We start from the raw sequence: 26,975 nt of genomic DNA on the forward strand, positions 1-26,975 counted from the left end.
TGGTTTTGCTTTAGAGCAGAAATGAGGAAGCTGTGGCTCTTGAGAAGCTGTTGGACTGCAACTCCCACTGTCTCTGATCATTGGCTTTGCTGGCTGGGGCTGATGGGAATGTAAGAGCATAAGACAGGCATAGGCAAACTCGGCTCTCCAGATGTTTGAGGCTACAATTCCCTGACCACTGGTCCTGTTAGTGAGGGATGATGGGAGTTGTAGTCCCAAAACATCTGGAGGGCAGAGTTTGCCTATGCCTGCCATAAGATGAGCCCTGCTTGATCATACCAAGGCTCCTTCTAGCCCAGCGTCCTGTACTCACAGCCAATCAGGAACCTATGGGAAACACATAAGCTGATCTAAGAGCAACAGCATGTTCTCCCCACTTGTGCTTCTGAGATACCAGGTACTGGTATTCCAAGGTGTACAATCTTTGATACTGAAGCTGTCATGACTAGTAGCCATTAAGACCCTTATTGCCCATGATGGAGGTGGAGTCCAACACATCTGAAGGACCACAGGCTCCTCATCCCTGATTGAGAGTAAGCCTATATGGGCACATTTGTTATACACAACTGATCTAGCCATAGCTATTAGCTAAAAGGAACCTCTGTGTATGTAGGACATTGCTTCTCAAAGGCGGTGACACAAGGAGAGGATGGCAAGTATGACAGGAAGATTGAAGGAGAATAAAAGAAACATTTCATTATAGCATAGTATCAAAAAAAATTTTTTTGCAATATGTGGATAGATGTATTTCCAAAATGAGAGCAAGAGCATAAAGTGATACTGAGAACAATCATAGTTGTGATCTACAATTGCCGTCCCAGTGTACTTCTTATCAATAAAAAAAATGGTGTGGTGCAAGAAAATTTCTATTCTGAAAGTGCGATCCAAAGAAAAAAAAGGCTGAAAATCACTGATGTAGGAGATGAATTGAGGATTAAATCTGTAGATTAAAAGTTAAATTTTGTATTCCACATATGTGGGAGACATACAAAAAGTGGGCTGTCAATCCATTTAGCAAAGTAAAACACGTACTGCATACATTTTTGCAGTTTACTAAAGTTTAGGAATTGGGCAATTACAGCTTTTTGTCCCTTTTATTTGAGGTTTGCTGACCTCCCCTTCTTCAACTCTGCTGCAGAGAACGAACCACATAATTTAGTAAGCTAAACAATTACATTTCAATGCAGGCAGCAGATACAATACAGGTAATAAAACTTCTCAGGTACAAAATACAAAAGTTGGCTTCTATAGGCTGCATCTGTCTGGACCTCCCAGATACACATTTGAACATGGTAGAAAGAGAGTCTTCTCAGAGACAGGATGAAGTAGAAAAGATTATCTCCGTGGTTACAGAATTCCAGCCAGAGGAGGCAAGGAAGGTAAACACACAGAGGGTCCTCTCTAGGAAATTTAAGTGCACTCTTTGTGTACTAGCTCTGTCTTGTCTAGCAAAACATGCATTTGTGATTTGGTTGCAAACCCCACACTGTGGACAGAGGCAGAATACCAGAATATCTCTGAACACTAGATCTAAGTGTTGGCAACAACAGGAAAAAGTCACTACCTTCATTCCCTGCCTTGGGTGTTTCAAAGAGGCATCATGTTGGCTGCTGCTGAGGCACAGAATGTTGGATTTGATGCACCTTGGCCTGATCCAGCAAGGCAGTACTTAAGATGATTAATTTGCATAATTTATACAGAATGCAGCTTTTCGCAGCACAGAATTGGATTACCCCATAGTAGATATATTGAACCAAAGTATTACACTGTCTTACCTGTTGATAAGGTAAAGCCAATGGGTGTGCAGTGGCAGGTGCTCTGCAGTGGGAGTCTTGCAAAATACGTCTCAGGAACCTTTCCAGAGTTTTCATTGTTCCTCTGTCCCTGACAGGCCCCAAGTGATGACGACGCCAGGCCGCTGCTCCCTGATCCTGAAGTCCCGGAAATCAGTTTCCCTCAAGGCTGTGCTCAACTTGCCCAACTTGATGAGGATGAGCTGTGACTCTTGGACTGTGAGAAAGCCCCTGTCAGACCAGTGGGGTGGGGGCTTTGACTGATCTAACTAGCTCTTCCCTCTTCTCCCCCCACTCTCCCTCCTTCTGCTGTCTCCAAGGGAAAGAGAGACACAGCAGCAGCATGGTGCAAACTCTTGCTGCCCTCTGGTCCTGCTCTGTTTGCCCAGACACCCCCATCCTATGAAAGGGGCGCAGAACCCCCACATTGGGACCAGAGAGTGCCCTTCCCTTTCCTCCAGACCCCTGTATATGCATGCTGTGGGGCTGTACGGGCTTCAGGTCGGGGCTCTTGGACGAGGGAGTTGGATTGTGTGAATTGAGAATTTTATTTTGTTTGTTGTAATAATAAAGATTTTAGTTAAAACAAACAAGGAGACAAATTGCTCCAGGACACCTCTGTCTTCTTGCAGGCTCTTCCATGAGTAACTTGTGCACCATGTGCTAGATCCCCTTCTCTTGGCCTTGCACTTTATTTAGGGCAAACCTTGTTGGCCAGTTTCACAACATCTTCCTTTACACTGCTTCCCCTCCTAGCACTGAAGAGATAGATATACAGAGAGAGAGAGGGTGTACACACATGCATATACATACACATATATCTGTAATTAGAAATGAAAAATGGCCCTTAGCCTCTGGCACATGAAAAAGGGAACCACCTTTATTAGCAGTCTTAGAATCTTGCCCAAGAGTGTTTTCCCCCACTCTGTTTTTTGAAAGAATGGGCTAGCCTAAGGAAGTTAGACCCAGTTCAAAGTTTACTTTTGAACTCACAATAAGTGACAAGATACATATGTGATACTGCCAAGTTGTGAACATTGCAGGTACATTTTAAATGGCTGGTTGGTTAAACACAGAAGCAGACACCCTTTCCCAGTCGCTGCTTCATGTTTACTGTGGAATAGTCCAGCTACTTTAAGCTTGTGTTTGCTGTTCACAGTTGATGACTTAAATTTTGCCATTTGTACATTTTTGCCCAACTTCTGAAAATACGAATCTGTATTGTGTGGTACATGTGTTTGGCTGCGTGCAGCCTTGGCATTATTATAATTATATTTAACCTATCCCAGATAATTCACAAAGTGCAAGAGAAGGAAGCACATTTGAAGGTGAAGGTGAAGATCAATTCTCATGGGCAAATGTGGTGTTAAGGAAAAATATTAGGAAGTAGTGTGTGTGTGTGTGTGTTTATACACGCATGTGCATCAGCTTAAGTAGGCAAGTCTTCCAGCTTAAGTAGGCAAGTCTTCTCTTCTACATGCACAAACACTGTGGTAATAACCAGGGACCATTATTTGGTGCTTGTACCCCTAAGCAACACTCTCTCCACAACAGTTGTTTGAGACAGCGTAAAAGACCAGATCTAGGGGTAGAAGCTCGATCCAAGCCAAAAGCCTCTTTGTGGTTCCTTCAGTTTCAGCAGACGCTGCCCCCAGGTTCTCAAGTTATACTTTGAAACCAAAAGGACTAAACACCTTTAAAAATGTTTGTGGGATGGCGACTTGTGTGGAGTATAGGAAAGCCTACAAAAGACACACAGCGCTGCCTCGGAATATATCTGACATCCAGAATCAGGTTACTAGCTTGATTCCAAATATCCTTTTGCCATTCCTGTCCATTTTTGCCCCTCACTGGAACCTGATTTGGGCTCACAAGGCAGGTCAGCATGTTTTGTTACTACAGTACCTCATTTAATGGTTTTGCATTTTCATTCTTTAGGAGAGGCAGTTGACGGGTTTTCAGCCTCAGCTGCCAAAGTATTCAGTACGTTGACACCACTGGCTGTTCTACTTCAAGCAGAAAAATGTTTTGAGATGATCCTGCTAAGGGACTTTTCTGTTATCTCCCATTAACATCAGAACAGACATCAAGAAAGACTCCCAAATCTGGGCAATCCCATTGTGCTGTTTGCCTGTTAATAGGATTTGGCTTTACCTGACAGAGGGAAGGGTCAGGAAGAGTGGCTTCTTCTATCAACTCCCTTCTTTTTAACAAGAGTCAGAAGTGCAGAGATGCAAATGAATGAAGCTCGGCTCTTTTACACATCAAAGGCAGCTCGGCCTATTTTAACAAAGGAGGATCTGCTCAAATGATGCTGATGGTGTTACAGACCTGCCTGTGAAGTCTGCAGCAAGAAACACAAAAAGCTATTTTCAATTAAGCAGTTTTGCACTTCTTTCCTGCACTTGGAAAGTAGAACCTTCCTTGGCTACAATGGCTGTTTGGCTTATTTTGCACTGTCCTACACAAACAATGAGGGGTCAAAAGCTCTGCCATGTGAGAAGAAAAACACTCAAAAGTGTGCTGTGTTGAGTTTCTCTTCAGATGAGATGTGCGTTCTGGTGATTTGCTCATTAGACAGGGTGAGGTGGTGGTTTCAGAGTGTACTACCACATCTGGCTGAACATGTTTTTGAATGTTCCTTGTTTAAAGTACTACCTGCAAGGAGCAACCTAACACTTTAGGCAGGAAGAATTAGCATTAGTGCTACCCCTAGGTGTGCTTGTTTACTTTAAAAAAGAGGTTTTTAAAAACTGGAGGGGTATTAAAAACATGGCACCCACATGCACTCTGGTAGACGTCCCTTATAAGATGTTACAGAGAGGCAAAATGGGGACTGAGGAAGGCATGGCGTACTGCCCACTGACCTCAGGCAACATGATGCCTCTTTCTGTAATGTTGTAGAGAACACCTGCATTAAAGGATTAATGCGTGGGCCTTCCTGTCTTCCTTTTGGCTCTAGGAAGAAACAAAACTCTGTAGTCTTCTTCATTATCTTTGTTTTCTCTTGGGACAGAACTAGATGGGTGGGGAAACCGTGCGTATGTTGAACATGTGTTTGTGCTGTTGACATAGAAAGGCGGAGGAAATTCAGAGCAGGAAAATCAGAAATACTCGTTACACCAGCATTGGGCGGGGGAGGGAGCCAAATGTGCCCCTCCCCCACCTCTGTAGCCTTAATTCGTTTCCCACCTGCCTCGGTCCCTTCAGGTGTCAGGCGCTGGCGGAGAGGAAACTGCTTAGAACGGAGGGAAAGGAGGGGGGAGAGATTGTGCTTCCATTTTGTGTTGAATCGTAGCCCCCACCCTCACCTGTGTCCAGCCCAAAACATTTTGCCACCTGAGGCAGAGCAGCAACCACTGCGCCTCCCCTAATGCCCAAAAGGTGTCTAGTGCCAAGTCTGACCAAGTTGTTTTGTCACCCGAGGCAGAAAATCCCACAAGGTCCTCTCCCTGGGGGTTAAAATTGAATCATTAATTGACCAGTTCTATGAAGACTTACAAAACCTTATCGAAGTGACACCAAAGAAGGATGTTCTGCTCATTATAGGGGATTGGAATGCTAAAGTAGGGAATCAAGAGATAAAAGGAACAACTGGCAAGTTTGGCCTTGGAGATCAAAACGAAGCAGGGCAAAGGCTAATAGAGTTCTGTCAAGAGAACAAGCTGGTCATCACAAACACGCTTTTTCAACAACACAAGAGACGACTCTACACATGGACATCCCCAGATGGGCAACATCGAAATCAGATTGATTATATTCTCTGCAGCCAAAGATGGAGAAGCTCTATACAGTCAGCAAAAACAAGACCTGGAGCTGACTGTGGCTCAGATCATCAGCTCCTTATAGCAAAATTCAAGCTTAAACTGAAGAAAGTAGGAAAAACCACTGGACAGGTAAGATACAATCTAAACCAAATCCCTTATGAATACACAGTGGAAGTGAGGAACAGGTTTAAGGATTTAGATTTGCTGGACAGAGTGCCTGAAGAACTATGGATGGAGGCTCGCAACATTATACAGGAGGCAGCAACTAAAACCATCCCAATGAAAAAGAAATGCAAGAAAGCAAAGTGGCTGTCCAACGAGGCCTTACAAATAGCAGAGGAGAGAAGGCAAGCAAAATGCGAGGGAGATAGTGAAAGATACAGGAAATTGAATGCAGATTTCCAAAGAACAGCAAGGAGAGACAAGAAGGCCTTCTTAAACGAGCAATGCAAAGAAATAGAGGAAAGCAACAGAATGGGAAGAACCAGAGATCTGTTCAAGAAAATCGGAAATATGAAAGGAACATTTCGTACAAAGATTACCATAATAAAGGACAAAAGTAGTAAAGATCTAACTGAAGCAGAAGACATCAAGAAGAGGTGGCAAGAATACACAGAGGAATTATACCAGAAAGATATGGATGTCTCGTACACCCCAGGTAGTGTGGTTGCTGACCTTGAGCCAGACATCCTGGAGAGTGAAGTCAAATGGGCCTTAGAAAGCACTGCAAATAACAAGGCCAGTGGAAGTGATGGTATTCCAGCTGAACTGTTTAAAATTTTAAAAGATGATGCTGTTAAGGTGCTACACTCAATATGCCAGCAAGTTTGGAAAACTCAGCAGTGGCCAGAGGATTGGAGAAGATCAGTCTACATTCCAATCCCAAAGAAAGGCAGTGCCAAAGAATGCTCCAACTACCGCACAATTTCACTCATTTCACATGCTAGCAAGGTTATGCTTAAAATTCTACAAGGAAGGCTCAAGCAGTATGTGGACCGAGAACTCCCAGAAGTGCAAGCTGGATTTAGAAGAGGCAGAGGAACCAGAGACCAAATTGCAAACATGCGCTGGATTATGGAGAAAGCCAGAGAGTTCCAGAAAGACATCTACTTCTGCTTCATTGACTATGCAAAAGCCTTTGACTGTGTTGACCACAGCAAACTATGGCAAGTTCTTAAAGAAATGGGAGTGCCTGATCACCTCATCTGTCTCCTGCGAAATCTCTATGTGGGACAAGAAGCTACAGTTAGAACTGGATATGGAACAACTGATTGGTTCCAAATTGGGAAAGGAGTACGGCAAGGCTGTATATTGTCTCCCTGCTTATTTAACTTATATGCAGAATTCATCATGCGAAAGGCTGGGCTGGATGAATCCCAAGCCGGAATTAAGATTGCCGGAAGAAATATCAACAACCTCAGATATGCAGATGACACAACCTTGATGGCAGAAAGTGAAGAGGAATTAAAGAACCTTTTAATGAGGGTGAAAGAGGAGAGCGCAAAATATGGTCTGAAGCTCAACATCAAAAAAACGAAGATCATGGCCACTGGGCCCATCACCTCCTGGCAAATAGATGGGGAAGAAATGGAGGCAGTGAGAGATTTTACTTTCTTGGGCTCCATGATCACTGCAGATGGTGACAGCAGTTACGAAATTAAAAGACGCCTGCTCCTTGGGAGAAAGGCGATGGCAAACCTAGACAACATCTTAAAAAGCAGAGACATCACCTTGCCAACAAAGGTCCGTATAGTAAAAGCCATGGTTTTCCCAGTAGTGATGTATGGAAGTGAGAGCTGGACCATAAAGAAGGCTGATCGCCGAAGAATTGATGCTTTTGAATTATGGTGCTGGAGGAGACTCTTGAGAGTCCCATGGACTGCAAGAAGATCAAACCTCTCCATTCTGAAGGAAATCAGCCCTGAGTGCTCACTGGAAGGACAGATCGTGAAGCTGAGGCTCCAATACTTTGGCCACCTCATGAGAAGAGAGGACTCCCTGGAAAAGACCCTGATGTTGGGAAAGATGGAGGGCACAAGGAGAAGGGGACGACAGAGAATGAGATGGTTGGATGGTGTTCTTGAAGCTACTAGCATGAGTTTGATCAAACTGCGGGAGGCAGTGGAGGACAGAAGTGCCTGGCGTGCTCTGGTCCATGGGGTCACGAAGAGTCGGACACGACTGAACGACTAAACAACAACAACATTAAAGAGTTGACCATTTGCTACCCTTTTATGACATTCAGATTTAGCTGCCTGAGGCAGACGCCCCACACCCCTTGCTATACATGTGAATGGGCTCAGGCAAAATACATGTGATGGGATTGTGGCATCTACAGTGGCATTTGGTGGCTTCATAATTTTAGGCTTTGGTTCCTCCTGTGTGGCATCCGGGAGAAACAAGATTCACATCAGGATATGGTGTTTTGGTTAGAACAGCAAAAAAGGAAAGGAAGCAAAAGACCAGATTATGAGTAAGGGATGGGGATGCCCAACCCAGTAACCCTAGGGTTGCCATGTGTCTGGGATTTCCTGGACATGTCCTCTTTTGGGGGGCCAACATGCCCATTGGCAGACTTTTACATTTAACAGGAAATGTCCGGGTTTGGGGTTTTGGGTTTTTTTTTGGGGGGGGGGACACATGCGCGCTCAGGAGGGCGACGTTGACCTGCTGTGCCCTGGAAGCAGAAGTGCCGTGTGAAGCCAGAGGAGAGCGCATGGGAGGTCTGCAGCGACTGCCCTCTGGAACAAGGCCTTCTGCAGTGAAGATCAGGTAGGAGATGGGATCCTGCCTCTGCCTTCAGGCTGGTACTAGCGTTGCTGTCGCCAAGCCCACACCCCTCTTTTCCCGACACAGGCTGGCAGTGGCCACTTCAGTTTCCAGAGAGTGGTGTGCAAGTTCTGCCACATACAATGGAACTTCACAGAAGACACAATTTAAGTCACCCTGAAATAAGATATTTGAGCCCTCCAAATCATTTACCCATATATGGGCACAGAAAATAGTAAGTCTAGCTGAAGGGCAACACATGGAGATCTGCATCCATCATCGCAATGCATCCCTATTATTGTTTTATAGCAGTGTTTCCCAAACTTAGGTCTCCAGCTGTTTTTGGACTACAGTTCCCATGTTCCCAGACCACTGACTCTGCTAGCTAGGGATGATGGGAGTTGTAGTCCCAAAACAGCTGGAGACCCACATTTGGGAACCCACTGTTGTATAGTATAATTATGAGGTCATTGCATTATCTTAGAAGGGGGCACGGATGTCGAGGAGGCACAGCTATGACTGTTATGAAGGGAGCCTGCACTTTTGAATCTGCCACTTTGCTACTGGGAGGGAGCTTGTATATGCATGCATTTTTACATGGGTGTGTAGTAGCAGAGTCGGGTGGGGTGGATGCACTTACCTGGCTTCCTGGTAGTGGCTTTGCTGCTGCTCCTTCCAGGAAGGGAGAGTGGGAGGGGAAAGGGAAAGGCAGTGTGTGAAGGTTGGTGCTGTGCAAAGGAACTGGCAGGAGTGCCGCATTAGCCTCAGTGCAGACACACAGTGCCCACCTCCCCACCACCTTGTCCTTCCCCCACACTCTAGCCTTTCTAGAACTTCACCCAACTGCATCTATCATGATTAATAAAGTCAGGAACCAGCATCAGGTTCTGCCGCCCCCCACTTGCTCATTCCCCTCCACCCTGTGCACACTGGGGAGCTTGGGTGTTTAAACCAGACTTTCCCATTTTCTCTGAAATGAGGAACTGTGATTGAATGTCAGTTTACAAAGCAGGATATTATATATAATCATCATATGGGGTGAGGGAGAACATTGAGTCATGAAAATCCCCACCTGCTGTCCGAAGTGTACAGTCCAGGAACCTCAACTGTGTGCATGAACTACACCTTGTAGTGAAAAACAAAGCATGGGAACCATGTGGTATGGAAAGAGGACTGCAAAAACCATTCAAGGTCCCAGATACCAGCATTGTATGTTTTGAAGCAAGGATCTGGTTTGTAGGAGAGAGGCCAACACAAAGTTGGGGAAATATTTCAAATTCCCATGGATCAATATCAAGTGTTTATAGACATAGGGGATATTCCCCCCAGTGCTGTGCTGGGAATAATATGCATTTGGTGGTGAGAGAAGGTGATATGGGGATCAAGGCTAGTTGAAGACTACTGCTTCTGGATGAACTGTGTCCACCTGTGCTGATATGTGGCTTGAATAGAACAAGCATGCTGAATTGAGTTCAACCCCCTCGTCAGTACCGGCATGGAGATAGGAGTCTGCATTCACTTGTAGCTTTGTAGATACGGATGTGGGCAGGTAGGCTTTCTCCAGCATTTCAATGCATGCATTTGAAGAGGGGATTCTAAGCCAGTGAGAGTGCATTTCAACGCTTCTGGTTTTAATTGATTTAACTCCCCTTTCCAATGGAATGTCAGGGCCCAAGAATCCACAGCATCTCACCAAGCTACAGTTCCTGTGATCCTTTGGGCAGGGGGACTGACCCAGGAGGTGAATAGGCTGGCAGTGCTGGGAATAGGCTGGCAGGAGGTGAATAGGCTGGGAGTGAAATTAGCTCAGGAGCACCTCAGTCTTCTCATTGCTTCCTTGAACCCACCGCCACGGCTCCATTTCTGTCCCCTCCATCCCCTCAGCATCACTCCTGCTTGATGCCCACTGCTGCCGCCACCATGGCCATGCCGCGCATTCGCTTTCCTTGGTGGGTCTTGACATGCTTTGCTAGGTGGTCGCTCCGCATAAACCTCTTGGGGCACAGCTGGCAGCCAAAGCGCTTCTCGCCTGTGTGCGTCCGAAGGTGCCTCTGCAGCTCATCCGAGCGGGTGAAGCTTTTCCCACAGTAGAGCCAGGAGCAGATGAAGGGGCGTTCGCCCGCGTGCCAACGGAGGTGGGCCTTCAGGTGGGACGTTTTGCCATAGACCTTGCCACAGCCTGGCAGGTGGCAGATGTGTTGCTTCTTTCTGCCTGGCTCCTCGCTGGCTCCATTCACTGCCTGGCAGTTGGGGCACTTGCAGCGGCGGCAGCGGCGAGTGGTACCCAGGAGCCCCTTGGGAGTGCCCTGCAGGAGAGCAGCAAGAGGGGGCTGGGGGCTCAGGACCAGCGGCCGGCCCAGAGAGAAGTTGCCTGGTTGCTGCAGGCTCCACCAGGGGCCATCATCCGTGGAGGTGGTTCCTGGAGGAGGAGCTGGGCCCAAAGGCCGGGGGCCTTGCAAAAAGCTAGAGAAGTCCTGGGCCTCTGGGAAGGCATAAGAGTGTGGCATGGTGGGTGCCAGCATCTTGACAGGCGACAGCTCAAAGGAGTAGGTGGGCTCAGCTGGCGGAGTCAGGGGCAGTTCATGGGCAGAGCCACTGCTGGCTGGCCCTTGCCCGTGGTAGGGAACCTTGGGCAGCCCAAAAGCCATGGTTGTGTGTGAGCCTGATGGGACCTCATTGCTCCAGAGTTGGAACATCCCCACAGATTCATAAGCTCCTGAACTGCTTGCTGATAAATGGGGAGCAGTGGGCGCTGCTGCAAAAGTCAAGCTGGGGTGGCAGGCAGCGGCGTCCTCTGGAGAGGAGTTGCAGGTCCAGCCCTGAAGCAGAGAGAAGGAAAAAGGACTGAGCAACAACACGGACTTCAATAATCCCTAATTGCTAAAACATAATCGTTCTGGGCCCTAAACCCTGCTCAAGTAGACTACCTCATCTCCCATAAATGTCTCTTTGTCCCTGCTAGAATGTCTACATGGCTAGCAATACAGCAGGGATGGGGAACAAAGACCCAGCCTTGTTGGCTGGAACTGGTGGGAGGACATCTGTATGGGAACAGGTTCCCCATTCCAGCACTACAATTGGTAACTGCATTCTCTCTCTCTCTCTCTCTCTCTCTCACACACACACACACACACACACACACACACACACACAAAAAGAAAAAAAGAAAAACCCACAGAAAAAAACAATTGTACAGAACGTATTAAAAAAAAATACAAAATACAACAAAACAACAAAACAAAAAACATAAGGAAAAGTTGCAGCGTAAAAACTTCATAGCAAAGCCTAGAAGAAAATGATGACCACAGAACTTCTCCTGTGTGCTATAATAATAATGTCACAGACGATACTCTTTAGAATTTTAACACAATGCCCTACCCTCCCTCCCTCCCTCCCTCCCTCCCTCACTGCTCCCACCAATTTTGGCTAATATCCAGTCTGAATATTGGAGAACTCCAAATGTTTCTGATGACTTTTTGGTATTTTGACCTGACCTTATAAAGGTATTGCCCTACAGTAGATTTGGGATTTTTGTTCCTTGACCAACACAGCTATCTACAATTTTTGTATTTTTACAACTAGTATTTCTGATTATTACCAGAATGTTACTTCCAGCGGATTCTTACAACTGTGTTTCAGGTTAAATTTTCCTAACTCCACAGACATTCCTCCCTGCAAGTTTATATGGGAACAAAGGGTTACTATTTCACTTGCACTATCTGGTGCCAGAATAATCTTCCCAGCGCCTTCCTCTCCTAAACAGAAGCATATGAAGTCGCCTTGTGCACAGTCAGTCCCTTGGTCTATTGAGCTCAGTGCTGCCTACACGGACTGGCAGTGGCTCGCCAGGGTTTCAGCCAGGAGTCTTTTCCCAGCCACACCTGGAGACAGAACCTGGAACTTTTTCCATGCACCTCTAAATTCTCCACCTCTAAATTACCCTTTCTGTTAAAAAGCAAATTAGCCACAAAGCAAAGAAATGAGCAGATATAAATGAGGGAGAGGAAAAGGTGATTTCTGTTTCCCTCTGTGTTTTGGAAGCTTTCAAATTTCCAAACTGGCTGTGCTCAAACTACCTTTCATGCTGTGGGGGGTCAAGGCTGGTCAAAGACATTTTTTTTTTTATAAAATTTTTATTGGTTTTTCAGTTTTTATAAACACAAACAATACACCAAACAAACAAACACACAAACAAACATGTATAATTTCATGTCCTTATTTCTTAAACCTTACTTCGCCGACTTCCCCATACCTCCCCTTTCTACATCCCAGTTTCCAAAATTATTTCAGCAAATCCTAGCACTTGGTTTTATCGATTTTTTTCCCTTATTCTTTTCTTTTACTTAATCTTTTACAGCTGTAGTCCCCATTTTTTCCTAAAACCTCGACATTTTAGCATTCATTAATTTTGCAATGTTTCTTAAGATAAATTTTGAATTTCTTCCAATCTTCTTCCACCGTCTCTTTCCCCTGGTCATGGATTCTGCCAGTCATTTCAGCCAGTCCCATATAGTCTATCACCTTCATCTGCCATTCTTCCAGAGTGGGTAAGGTCAAAGACATTTTGCTGCCTGAGGTGAAAGAGCAAATGGCACTCCTGTCTCCCAACACCCAAAAGTCAAGACACATAGTACCCAAGGCCAGTCACGTTAGTGACTGGCACCAGAGACTGACCCCCCCCCCATCTCTCCCCTCCTCCCCTGGTGGCAGTAAAAATACATAAATAAATTAAATAACTATTGATTTGTTGTTCTTTCATTTTGCCCAAATCTTGCCCAAATTCAGCAAGCTGGACAGTGGTAGCCCAAGACAGTTTTCTACCTGAAGTGGCACCAAATGACCCCTCCCACCTCTCTGTACCAGGGCCAACACGTTTTGAAGTCTTGCTGCCCACATCCAGGCACCAATTCCTGCTGTTCATCTCCCATCACTGCATGGAGGTTACAGATTTCTATTAGAAGGTGCTGGTGACAATTCTAAATGGCACAACCCCCTTTAACCATGTGAACTATATAATTTTGTGAACTCTTTCCATGTTTTGATACATACATATATACATATATATTAATGTATTTTTAAAAAATAATAATAAAAGACAGAACTGTTCTCTGCTCTATCCACTGGAGTTCAGGAGTCCCCAGGAAATACAGAAAAAAGGCATTTCTAAAATAATATCCCGCAATTCTGTGAACTTTTTGCATTTTGGAGAAGTTTTTGTTTTAAATTTTTTATGTGATTTCCCCTCCCTCTGACAAGTTTACAGCTCGCCTGATTCGTTTTCCAAAAAAGTGATGGACACGATCCCTTACTGTAGCAAGGCTATTACCATTTGTGGGTTGCATACTTCTCTACTACTTTTGAACGTGGGACAGCCCTGCAAATCCAGAAAGGCTGGACTTTCTTAAAGTGTATTTTGGCTGATCATCCAAAGAAGACCTAGATCTCTCTTTTTTAAAAAAAACTGGTTTGGGGAGAAGCACTACCCACTCATAAGGAGCCAAAAGCAGTATTTTGTCCATATGTGTCCATGACGGAGTTTATTTCATTTGTGCAAAAAAATGTTAAGATGCTTTCACACACATAAAAAAGCCCCTGTGTAACAACAGCAAACTGTCCATTTTTCAAAATTGTGTTTTTTGTCAACTTGAGGGATCAGAGCGGCCAGCTGGTTTTTCTACACTGGGCACCAAAAGAGGAGACTGAGAGGAGGTATGATAGCCATCTTCAAATATCTCAAGGTCACATGGAAGATCAAAGAATCCTAGAATTGTAGAATTGGAAGGGACCCCAAGGGTCATCTAGTCCAACCCCCTGCAATGCGGGAATCTCAGATAAAGCATCCAGGACACATGGCCATCCAACCTCTGCTTAAAAGCCCTCAAAGAAGGAGAATCCACAACCTGCCAAGGGAGACCATTCCACTTTCAAACAGCTCTTACCTTCAGAAAGTTCTTCCTGATGTTTAGTTGGAATCTCCTGTCTTGTAACTTGAAGCCATTGGTTCAAGACCTACCATCCAGAGCAGGAGAAAACAAGCTTGCTCCATTTTCTTTGTGATAGCCCTTGAGATATTTGAGGATGGCTAGCATATTTCCTCTCAGTCTGCTTTCCCCCCAGGCTAAACATACCCAGCTCCTTCAACCTTTCCTCATAAGGCTTGGTTTCCATACCCTTGATCATCTTTGTTGCCCTCCTCTGCACACATTCCAGCTTGTCAACATCCTTCTTAAATTGTGGCACCCAGAATTGGACACAGTATTCCAGGTGTGGTCTGACTAAGGCAGAATCGAGTGGCACTATTATTTTCCTTGATCTGGACACTATACTTCTGTTGATGAAGCCTAGAATAGCATTAACTTTTTTTGCTGCTGCATCACACTGTTGGCTCATGCTAAGACGGAGCAAGCTTGTTTTCTCCTACTCTGGAGGGTAGGACCCAAACCATTGGCTTTCAGTTACAAGAAAGGAGATTCCAACGAAACAACAGGAATAAGTTTCTGACCATAAGAGCTGTTCGACAGCAGAATAGACTCAGGAGGCGGCGTAGTGTCCTTCCTTGGAGGGTTTTAAGCAGAGGTTGGATGGGCATTTGTCATTTGAGATTCCTGCATTGCAGAGGGCTGGACTAGATGACTCTCAGGGTCCCTTCCAACTCTAGAATTCTACGATTCTATGATCTTGATTGAGCCTTGTTTAGAAGGGACTTACAGTAGAGACCCTGAGGACAACTACAAAGTATTTAACATAGATACCTCCTTCCTCCTTTTTGTTTCTTATCCCTCAGATCTGCAAGGAGATAGTTAAGCATTCACTGCCCATCATCAGCCTCATGTTAGAACATCAGCAAAATCCTTTCCCTGTGGAAGTGCTGTTCTTTTAGTTAGCACAGGAATAATCATCTGCCAGAAGCTTGAGATTATATGCACAAAAGAACTCCCTGTGCAGGACAAAACCAACAATCCATTCTAGATGTCAACTAGGTGCTCCTGAAAAATTAATGCCCGGGGCAAGCTAGAGACAGGGGTCGCCAAAGTGGTGCCCTCCAGCTGTTTGAGGGCCACACGATACCCACCCTTCCCCTGTTGCTTGTCACAGATATCTGACAATTACAGGCACACCCTGAATACAATATTAATGCTACAATTCGTAACGCACAATTACTATGAAGTAAGCTTCATTGAATTCAAGGAGACTTATTTTTGAGGGAACTCCAGGAGGGAATATTAACTGGGTTACTCTGCAGTTGTGGGGAAGATGCCCACTCATTGTTCTGGAAGCTGATGTATCTTTCCAAATGTTTAGGTGGAGTGTGTCTCACATCTTAATCTGGTGAGGGGGACCTTTTTCGTAGCGCTGGTATCCAAAGTTTGATATAGAATGGCACAGAACTTGGATCTGTCTTGGTAGGGATTCAAAGACTTTGATGCAACAAGACAGTATCAGTCATGTAAGAAGTGAATATACCCAATTATTACTATTGAGCCTAACAAAGGAGCTTATCCCTAGAAGGAAGGCAGATCTAATTCTGAGCCTAACAGCAGCAGGCAGAGTTGCAGCAACCAAGTCAGAAATGAATAAACAACTGTCAGTGTGTGTGGATTGAGTCCCAGTTTTCCTGGGAGTAAGTCCCAATGGAGGGATTTTTCCTGAACAAATGCATATTGGAAATTGGGCTTCCTTCCTGGGTATACATGTATAGGATTGTGCTGTAGGACTGCAGTTGTAAATAAACTTACATTTTCAGTTTGGAAGTGGAAAGTGTTCCATGCCTCTAGTGTCAAAGCTGCTTCTAGCAGCTCTCAGAAAACAGAATTTATCTCCCAGAAACAACATTTATTCATTTAAAGGTGGTGCCACCCTCTCCAAAATAAATTAAAGGCTACTTCCCTGAGCAGACACCCTCCCCCCTAAAAAAACACCCCAGAAACTTGTTTTCTTATTAGGTACATCCATTATACTGGGCTGGATGGCACTAGGAAGTTCCTTCTGCAAAGAATGCATCCGGTGGCTTTTTGAGACAAGCATTATATTTTGATCTCAGTCCCCATCTGCAATATGGAGGTAATATAATGATATTAGTATAATAATTAATATACGTAATAATGCCTTACAAGCCTATTGTCAAGATAACTGAGATAATGAATTTAAGCACTTTCTCAGAAGTGTGAAATAAATTATTATTATTATTATTATTATTATTATTATTATTATTATTAGACCTTTAGCTGCACACAGTTTAATGAGCTTGATCCAAGCATGAGAAAATTGACTGTCCACCCTCACAGGAACATAGGAAGGTCTTATAACAGAGCTCAGGCTATTTGCCCATCTAGCCTAGTATTTTCTCCCCTAACTTGGTGTCCTCCCATCACCTCTGACCACTGACTGTGCTGCCTGCGATTGATGGGAGCTGAAGTCCCAACAACATCTGGACAGTGCCAGGTTGGGGGAGGCTGGTCTACTCCTGCCTACTCTGGCTGGCAGCAACTCTCCATCACTTGCTATCAAATCCTTGCTCCCTGGACTTTCTGCAAGCAAAGCAGAAAGCAGATCATAGTACTAAGCTACGTGTGATAATAAAATTATCGAGAGACATCTTATTTCTTTTGTCTACTGTAGAGATTGTGTATAAACAGTTCATACCGTTCTGACCTCACAAAAGAAAACAGAAAAAGCAGTACCTGCATTCGAACTTTTTAAAATTAAAACAAATATTGGGACACAATCAATATTTATGATACATCATAATAAATAGGAATGGTTTTTATTATCATCTGTCCAAAATTTGGGTCCCAAATTGAGCAAATATTTTAAAATGTTGCCTGAATTCAAGACATTATTTTCCTACCTTTAAACTAAACATTATACATCAAATTTAACAATTTTGATTTCTAGGTTTTTGATAACCACTCACACATAGTAGGGAGGCTTGCACTTTCCAATTCTTGTGGAACCAAGATCCTAAATGAAACCACAAAAGCAAAAACCAGCTTTACTGGTGGTCTGCTACCCTTTCCTTCCAAATATCCCAACAAAATCATTGCAGAGTCCAAAGGTAAAGTATCCCCCTGTTTGTTTTGTCTAAATCCTCAGTTGCCTCACTCCAGGACCAGTGTATTTTGATGTAAGATAGGCACACATTTCTGAATCTACACTTATCCTTCAGAGTGATTGACAGGCTATTTCTTGAAATGGGAATGTGGTTTTGGTGTGAGAAGCCTATGATCAAGAGAAGTTTAAGTGATTTCGAAAGCAAGAGTCCTTGAGGTTAAATGCATGGCGGATCCTGCAGTAGGGTCTGACTGGATGCTTTTCAGATCCCTTGCAGCCCTGGGAGTTTTGATTCCAGGAATGAGCCACCTTGCCATTCTGCATAGCAAAGAGTTCTGTGCAATTCCAAAGTTTACACACCAATAATAACCAAATAAACCCACCACCTCCCCTGTTTTGAAATTTTAAGAGAATGCCAAATCAGAGCTATACCAGTCCTGACCAATAAGATTATAGTTGTTATTTAGTTTGTTTCTGCTCCCTTCCCCGCATGCCCCTTGTTATGCTCCTTTGAGCATCTCAACATTATCATAATCGGAGAGCCACAAGCATTTTAATCACAACGAAACTTCTGTACCTCTTCCATACTAAAATCTCTTTATTTTATTGCCACTCTTGAGAGTGTAGTCCTCTGTACACTTTTTTGAAAGCAAGTTTCACTGATCTTAATGGACTTTATTTCTGAAGAGGCTGCAATTTCTCCTCCCACTCCTAGCTGATTCCACTTGTGCTCTTTCACAACTGCTTGTCAGGCAGAAAAATCAACAGGTGAAGCTTTCCCCACTGCTTCACCTTTGTGCAGAGAGCATCATCACCTGTTGGATTCCTGCACTCAGTCAACCAGCCAACCAATGCGGCTACTCTTCCCGCCCCCTCGCCGACTCTCCTTACCTGCAAGGAGGAGTGTGTGATGTCCGAGTTCTGCAAAGGCAGTTTCCATCAGGGGTCACCCGAAACTATCCATGGAGGGAGCGCAGGGTCTTCGGATAGAGGTGGGAAAACAGCCCGCTTCTTCCTCTCTCTGAAATTCCTCTTTTCCTCCTCAGTCTACATCTTTTTCCTCCTGTGATCATACTCCAATCCCTTGCCTCCCCCTCTTTCCTTTCCTTTTTGTTTTTTTGGCTTCCCTTCAGCCTATCAGGAGTGGCGATTGGAGGCGCCTTTGAAGTCGGGGAGCGAACCAATCATTAAAATAGATTGAATGATTTCAAAGAGGGGCCTGGCTAGATCTCCTTTAAGTGCCGGGCTCCCCCGCTGGGGTGCTTGTTATGGATGCCAAAGGGGTTGATTGGGCTGGTGCGATCAAGATAGCGGAGCTTTCTCTTTTTATCTCTTTAAAGGGACAGGGCAAGGGGAGCGGGGCGGGGAGGAGAGACGGGGCAAACCAGAGGCAGGTACGCGATTCCTAAGTGCAACCACTTACGCGTTCGGTACAGCGCGGCGTGCGCATCTTATGGCGGCCCGTGTGCCCATCGCTGTGGAAATCAGCACATGGGTGCCCCCAGGGCAGGACTGAGGAGCAGAAGTGCAGGGCCCCACCCAGCAAAATGAGCAGGAGGCCCCCCCCCAAACTGCAGCAGGGCTGCCCTTGGCACATTTGTAAAGCCACTTCACTTAAGTCAACATGAAGTGAAGGCGGATTTAGGGGAGCATGAAGGGTTTGGTCGCACTGGGAGGCTGCAACTGTGATTTAGAACAGAGTGCGAAAGGCGGAGGGGTGCTTAATTTTGGTGTTTCACAGGGTGCTGCTGAAATTTGAGAGCCCAAGATCCGCCACTGAATACGCAATACCATTCAAAGTGTGGAAGCTAATATCAATAAGAGTCTCAAATTGCCCAACAGGAGCAATGAGTGAAGAAGTGGAATTGGGAAAGATCTGGTTAGCTCTGCTGGGGCCATGCCTGATCTTCAAGAGTCGAGGGGCCCCGTTTGTACCGGCCCTATGTGTGCGTGCGCTTAAACCTGGTTTGACTCCTGCATATAAAGTCCATGCCCTCCACAAATGAGGATGCAAGAGCCTAAGCATATTTGGATGTGCACACAAAGACTTTAGGCAAATGGCACCCTTGAATGCAGGAGGGCAGGGCTGTTGGGAGTTAACTTAGCATGAATACATTTCTCCACAGAGGAATGCATGAACCCATCACATCCCCAATGGGTGAATGCAAAGAGGGGTAGTGAGGGTTTAACGGTATGCCTCAAATCTTCAAACATCTCCAGTTCATCAGCCAATAGTCACTGAAACTCTCCATTGAAACTGGTCAAGGAAATGCTTTGGACAACTTCTCCAGACCAGCATCAACTGTCTGGCATTGGCCGTAACATTAGCTAGAGCAGGGGTGCCCAAACTTTTTTCAAAGAGGGCCAGATTTGATGAAGTGAACATGTGTGACCAAAACATGCCAACCAGAGCTTTTTTTAGGACTGAAGTTGTTGAGCTTTTTTAAGGATTTGACCCCAATAAATAAACTGCCACAGGGCCGGATTAGGCCCCCAAAACGGACTTTGGACATGGCTGAGCTAGAGTGAGGCAGTGGCCTCAGGTGGTTGATTTGGGATTTCGTGAAAGGACAGCAAACTCTTATAATTTGCTATGGGAAATTATAATTTGCTACTTTTAGTCCCAGAGAGGAAGAGTCACGTTGGTGGGTTTTTCCTCAGGTGTCAAAATAATGTGACTGGCCTTGGGTGCTTATGCAGCTTGACTGAGAGAAAGAGCAGCAAAATATCTAGGGGCAGTTCTGGCTACTGTCAGTACCAGGACTCGCCCACCCATGAGGCAAGGTGAGGCAGCAGAATCCACAGAGCAGCAAAACTGGCCTCCAAGGAATGCATTGCTGCTGTTGCGGCAGCAGCGACAGCTGCGGTGTGCTCCTTTGGGGCCACTCCTGTCGCCTCTACAGTGGCCTCTTGGCCAATAGGAGGCACTGCTGGTCTCCTTCCATCATTGTTCCAGGTGTAGATCTTTATCCTTCCCTTGTTCCTGGTGTAGATCTTCACTCACCCCTTCTTCCCCGGCAGTGGGGGATGCCATTTTGTGGCTTCCCTCAGGTGTCAAAATGTCTTGGGCCAGCCCTGGTCAGTACCATAGACCACAGGTTTCGGATCCTGCAACCCTTTTCCACTGAATTTGAGCCAGTCAGTAGTAATGGCCTAAATGTGGGAGGAGCAGGGAAGGTAGCTTTATGTGGTACCCGTCCTACCCTTGCCACTGTTCCATTCCAACCCTGCAGAATGTGTGGGGTTTTGATAACTCCCATCTCTGGCACTTCCAGGTATTGGTGGTAGACTGATGCCTAAAGCCCCTGAGAGCCGCTGCCAGCCAGTGTAGATAATACTGAACTGGGTAGTCGAATGGTCAGACTTTGAATCAGGCAGCTTCCAATGTTCCTAACCCATCTTCAGCCCAAGCCATAAAAACTGGCAGAGGAATTGAAGATGTGCATTGCCCTCTTGATTTCAAGACAGTGGTTCTCAAAGGTGTGGCAGGAGAGGATGGCCACAGTGGCAGGAAGATTCAAGGACAACCAAAGAAACATTTACACATTTCAGTAGAGTAGAGTAGAGTGGTACCTCGGGTTACAGACGCTTCAGGTTACAGATGCTTCAGGTTACAGACTCCACTAACCCAGAAATAGTACCTTGGGTTAAGAACTTTGCTTCAGGATGAGAACAGAAATCGCGCTCCGGCGGCGCGGCAGCAGCGGGAGGCCCCATTAGCTAAAGTGGTGCTTCAGGTTAAGAACAGTTTCAGGTTAAGAACGGACCTCCAGAACGAATTAAGTTCTTAACCTGAGGTACCACTGTATCTCTCTATCTCTCTCTCTATATTTAATATACCGTATAACCTGAAACCATATCCCCCCCTCTTTTCAAGAGCATTGACTATTCTTCTACAGTTCTCCACAACGTATTGGTGTGGACAGGGATTTTCGACTCTGATAGATATGAAAGATCAGAAAACAGAAAGGCTTCTTTGTGTTGGTGAGGAAATTAGAGTTTGTTTGTCTCAAAATTAGACCTGATATAAATGAGATTACACGGCAAAAACAAGCTCACACCTCTTACTGAGGCTGTATACATACTTCAGGTACATACGTAAGAGGCTCACTTTGTAGCAGGAACCCCCCCACCCCAATCATTCTGTTTGCACAAACTTCACACACACTCACACTCACACACTACATACGCCACATTTCTGTTATAAATTCATAGAAAATCAACCATACATCGGATTTGCACTGTTCCATTTTTTACTCCATGTGACAAGGACTATCAAAGGGGGGTGCTTGGTTTCTGGTCAGCCATAATCCCTTCACCATCCCAGCACATCCACAGGAGCCCTGCCCAGTTGCTATGTCAACCCTGATAATCCCAGACAGAAGACAATCAAAATCACAAAGAACAGTGGATTCACCACAGGCTGAAACAAAGGACAATGATCAGATCTTCCCTCTGGGGGCAGGAAACTGCAAACTCCCCATTGTCACCTGGAAAGTACTCATGGGGAGGGGGAAAGGAAGAACCAGCCAGGTGACAGGACACTCAGGTTACCACCACAACTCCTCCCTCAACCCCTCCTTTCTGTAATGTATGCATGATGTCAACCCCTTCTGTAATGTATGCATGATGTCAACCCCTCCTTTCTGTAATGTATGCATGATGTTTCTGGGGGTGGGCTTGAGCTAGAGGAGGGGAATTTCAAAAGTTTTTATAAGGTCTTGCAGCCCATTGTTCGGGGTCTTTCCTCTCTCCTGCAAGGGAAGGGAATACCCTGTTGCAACAGTTCAATAAAGGCCAAGCCTACAGGCTGCTGTTTTGCTCCAAGTTATCCTGGTTGGTGTCTTTACTTTTTGTCCAAGAGAGCCCTCAGATTTTTTCCGTTAACAACTTATAATGACATAATTACATTCATGTTCTCTGCGCCCTCCAGTGATTCATGTTCTTATGTAGCTGCATTGTTTGATACTTTCTGGATGTCTCATGTTCATATTATAAAGTAGTTGTGTTCTGTGCTCTAAATCAAGCAGTGTTAGGAGTTGTTTCTTTTTGTTTTCCAATGTCTTATCAATCTTATCAATACAAATTCAGTGTGGCACGAGCAAATTTTTATTGTGAAAGTGTGGCCCAATGGGAAAAAAGTTTGGGAACCCCTGTGTCAAGAGGTAGCACTGGTAGAAGACAGCAGTCTGAAAGCAGTAGCCTCCAGCTGGCTAGGACTGGGAGTTTGGGAGGCAAGTGGCCCACACAGACCAAAACCATAACAAAGACTGGAACAGTTTGGGCCCAGGCACCCTCCAATCCCCATTTCCACTTTTGGAAGAAAGGGGACATAGGGAGTCCAAAGTGTTCAAAGTCTAGATTACAAACTCATTAGGACTGGGACTTCTCTTTCCTACTTGCCTTTTTCTTGTTTATTGAAACAAAATAAAACAATTCCTTCCAGTAGCACATTAGAGACCAACTAAGTTTGTTATTGGTATGAGCTTTCATGTGCATGCACACTTCTTCAGGTACAGTGGTGCCCCGCAAGACGAACGCCTCGCAAGACGAAAGGTTTTTTCGTTTTCGAGTTGATTCGCAAGACGAATTTCCCTATGGGCTTGCTTCGCAAAACGAAGCTTGCCCCCGCACCCCGGACCCCTTTTGAACCAAGGGGCAGCAACGGGGAGTAGCGATCTTCTCCCCTCCGCCCCTTGCTTCAAAAGAGGGGACAGAGGGGAAGGCACCCGCGCCTTCCCCTCTCTCCCCGGACCCCTTTTGAACCAACGGGTGGCAACGGGGAGAAGTGATTCTCCCCGCTGCCCCTTCCCTTGCTTTAAAACAGGTCCCCTCTGTCCCCGGACGGTCTCCATAGGAACGCATTGATTGATTTTCAATGCATTCCTATGGGAAACTGTGCTTCGCAAGACGAAAAACTCGCAAGAAGAAAAAACTTGCGGAACGAATTAATTTCGTCTTGCGAGGCACCACTGTACTTGTTTATGTTACTCTGTAAGGCACCATGTGTAATAGTAATAGTAGTAGTAGTAATAATAATAATAATAGTGATAATAACAACAATGTCTAAAAGAAAATTATCAGGTCCCTTACCGAGAAGGAAGCCATGGCAATTAGCTATTTAAGTTTCTAGCACGACTAAGGACTGCCATAGGCAGACTTCTTGCAGATACAGCACAGGGTACTTTGGCAAAAGGCAAGGACAAACCTAGAAAGCAGCATGCTTGCTCCATGACGTAATACAGGGATGGGGATCCTGTGACTCTCCAGATATTTTTGGACTCCTACTCCCATCAGCCCCAGCCACCGTGACCAAGAATTAGTCAGGGAAGCTGGGAGTTGTAGTCAAACATCTGGAGGGCTACAGGTTCATCACCCCTGGTGTAACATCACCTATCCTTCTTTCCCAAGCCTTTCAAACAGTTGCTATTCTTATTGTTTGCTTGTTTTGCTGCTTAGCTGTTTGGTTAAATATCTCTGAAGGGACCTTACCTGCGCTACTGGAGGAGCGCATAGCTCTCAGTTCTTCTCTGTGTTGATTTCTCCCTTTCTCAAACCAACAGACCTCTCAACCGAAAAGTATACCTGTATTTTGCCCTTGCCCTATTTAACTTTTTGAGCTTTGACAAGAATTTTGGATCCTGTTCTGCCACTGCCAATCTTATAAGCCAATTGTTGCTGCACCACCAGCTATCTTATCTGGGGACATCCTGACACAGAGCAGCTTAGGATGGTGCCAGACGGTGTCTGCTGGCTTGAGACGGAGATGGATGGATATCCAGGTGGCATGTTATGGTAGGAGGACAAATAGGTCAGGCAGTGCCTGGTGGGTGGGATGAATTGGCAGAAAGCTCACCTAGACCTACCAGGAAGAGGAAGCTGTCCGCCATTCCCTTCCCTTTGGTGGTTTATTGGTCTCACCTCCCCAACAGTATTCATGGATGAGATCTCAAAGCATTAGCTGAATTAATCAATCTATTGGCTGGGCTCAATCTTAATTGTTAAAATTTAGCAAGCAATGGTGCATTTCTTGATTTTTCTTTGTTTGACTTTGGTGTAGTAACACAGGGAAAGAAAAAACAAAAAGTAAAACGGCCCTTTCTTCCAAACTACATGAATAGTAGCTTTTGCTTATTTAATTGTAAGTTATCTTCCATTTCAATATATCTAAAATGCACCTATATTGTAGTTTTGGTAACCACAAGTTTAACTATTAACTGGCTAAAAGGCAAATTATTAATCAACAAAACATTATTTTTGCCCTAATTTGGCTCAGCGGTATGTACAATTGATATACATGCACTGCAAAGCCACAATCAATCACAGCCTCCTCTGTGCATACACAGAGCGAACATAACCACCAATGCTTTTCACACAGTATAATCCAAACATCCTGCACAGAAATAACTTCCATGTAAGATTTTTAGCCAGCTTTCAAAATAAAATATTTTCTCAAGGTGGCATACAATGTCTGATAAATTTACCTAAAAACACACACAATAATTTGTTATGCATTAGCAGTCCCAGGCTGATTCTAACTACTGTACACTACACTGACTAACGAAAGTTCAATACACGTGTGCCTGTAGAAGCTCTGGGAGAGTAGACGTTTTTGGCTTTCTAAAAAACCATGTACTGATTTTAGGTGTTTGTGTGTTCATCAATCTGACCTAGACCTGGGAGAGGAACCCAGCAACTCAAATAAGTTCTGAACCTGGTGGGTAGGTGAGAATGGAATCAGGGTCACCCCCAAAGCACAAGGGCCAAGGCCTAGCTGTGGGGCAAGAGATTTCATGGGGTTGAGGAAAGAACCAAGCTTTGTATGGCAGTTCAAAGGGATGCACTGTTGTTTGCACTTCAAAGAACCCAGCTGGGACCATGCAGGGAGCCAGGAAATGATGCAGAGCAATTAACAAATGTGTTACAATGGGGTAGATTAAAGAGTGCTCTCATGTGGCAACCACACACATAGATTTAGGTAGACTGGAACTGCAATACACCAGCGCAAACACCACCAGTGTATTAACGAAGGTAGCTCTGCCATTCAGATGTTGAGAACAACTAAATATGACTGCACTGGTATGCATCATAAAAGCTGAAAAGCATGAAACATTACTGCATATACAGTGTTATAGCACACCCACAATTAGCCAGGATTATATATTTGGATGCTCACACATGGAAGTTATTTCTGTACAGGAACTTGTATGATGGTTTACACCCAAGGGAATGCAGTCCTCAAAAGAATAAAAGTTCCACAGCACAGTTTTGGTCAACCCTATTGCAAGTTACTAATCACCACAGATATGTAACTGACGACTGGACAAAGTCCAACATTTTACCAATTTGGAACCTCTATAGTGTAGGAGGAATGGTAGCAAAAGCCATTTAAGGGAGAGCTAATATTCATTAGAGAGCCTTGAAAAATTGAGTCTTGGTATGTGTACAGGAGTGTGAATTTGTTGTCTCTGATATTGTACATCATTCTAAGGCTGGGATCAGCCAAAAAAATCCTTGGGGGATGGGGGAGGCGCACTTCTTAGCATTTCTTGAAGTGACTTTCCTTCCACTGCTCACTGATTGTGGCTCTAAGGGCTTAAAGTTCCATTTTCTTTAATCAATAGATAGTGCAAATGTAAAACCTACATAATCCCCATTACAAAGATTTCTTATCTGCTTTCAGTTCCACATTAACCATGTTCACAGAGTGGTGCAAAGCTTCCCACCAGTCATGGAGATAGCAGAGCCTTTGCAAGTCACCAGTAGCCATATGGCCTTAACATAACCTGTGCAGGCAAAAGCAGCCTAGGACATCTGGAGACTGCATATTGTAAGTAAGGCTTTCAAATTTCAAATTCTGTCTATGAGTCGCCCAACCACAGAGTTGATATCAAATGCAGTATTCATTGTGTGGCCACACAGACTAAAGAAGAAATGTATGTGCTGTATAGATGCAAATTTAGAAGTAATAAATTCTAAAATAAAAATCTTATGTGCCTGGTCGGTCTACTGTCCAGGGGTTTGTTGATTTGAGTGGCCAAGAAATGCCATGGTGCATCTGAAGCAGCACAACTAGAGGCCTTCAACTGCCCCAGCAGGAAAAAAACATGTCTCTCCCATATCTGTCTCTACAGCCATAGCAGGAGCTGCAACAGTCCAACAGCTTTTTTTTTATGAGATACTTATTAAGATTTTCAAAATATTACAAAATAAAAAAAGAAAAAAGAAAAATACAAAATAAAAATAATTAAAAACAACTCAATCTTTCCATTACTTATTTTTCATTAGCTTGTTTCCCGGACCTCCTCACGCCTCCCTTTTTTGTATTCCAATTCAGTTTGTTGGTTCAGCAAATCCTTCCCCTCTTTGTTTATCCTAGTCTTTAATCCTAAAATATTGTAACGTTAAATCTTTACCTATTAATAATCCATTTTTCATATTCCCTTATATTATTGCAGCTAAAAACCACTTAGTTTCTATCCAACATCATTCTAACATTCATTAATTTTACAATATTTCTGTAAATAGTCTTTAAATTTCTTCCAATCTTCTTCCACCGACTCTTCTCCCTGGTCTCGGATTCTGCCAATCATTT

At 44.6% G+C, this 26,975-nt stretch overlaps 2 protein-coding genes across 9 annotated transcripts in view; one reads left to right on the top strand and one right to left on the bottom strand.

Moving 5' to 3' along the window:
• ARHGEF25 (Rho guanine nucleotide exchange factor 25) overlaps positions 1-2,386 on the top strand; it is a 72,067-nt gene extending 69,681 nt beyond the window's left edge. For all 8 annotated transcript variants that reach the window (XM_082208202.1, XM_082208199.1, XM_082208197.1 and 5 more), the window contains one exon: positions 1,892-2,386. In XM_082208202.1, the coding sequence (XP_082064328.1) occupies positions 1,892-2,002 (111 nt within the window). In that variant the 3' untranslated portion in view covers positions 2,003-2,386. The remainder of the gene's footprint in view (positions 1-1,891) is intronic.
• Positions 2,387-10,215: 7,829 nt separating this feature from the next.
• On the bottom strand, positions 10,216-18,438 carry LOC309524347 (transcription factor Sp5-like; the record flags this gene model as incomplete). The annotated part of the gene is made up of 2 exons (XM_082208943.1): positions 18,272-18,438; positions 10,216-11,148 (listed from the first exon to the last, which is right to left on the bottom strand). The coding sequence occupies exon 2, from the start codon at positions 11,023-11,025 to the stop codon at positions 10,216-10,218; it is 810 nt and encodes a 269-aa protein (XP_082065069.1). The 5' UTR covers positions 11,026-11,148; positions 18,272-18,438.
• Positions 18,439-26,975: the final 8,537 nt, after the last annotated feature.

Source organism: Podarcis vaucheri (assembly GCF_965113315.1).
Source record: "Podarcis vaucheri genome assembly, chromosome: 2".
NCBI classification, from domain to species: Eukaryota; Metazoa; Chordata; class Lepidosauria; order Squamata; family Lacertidae; genus Podarcis; species Podarcis vaucheri.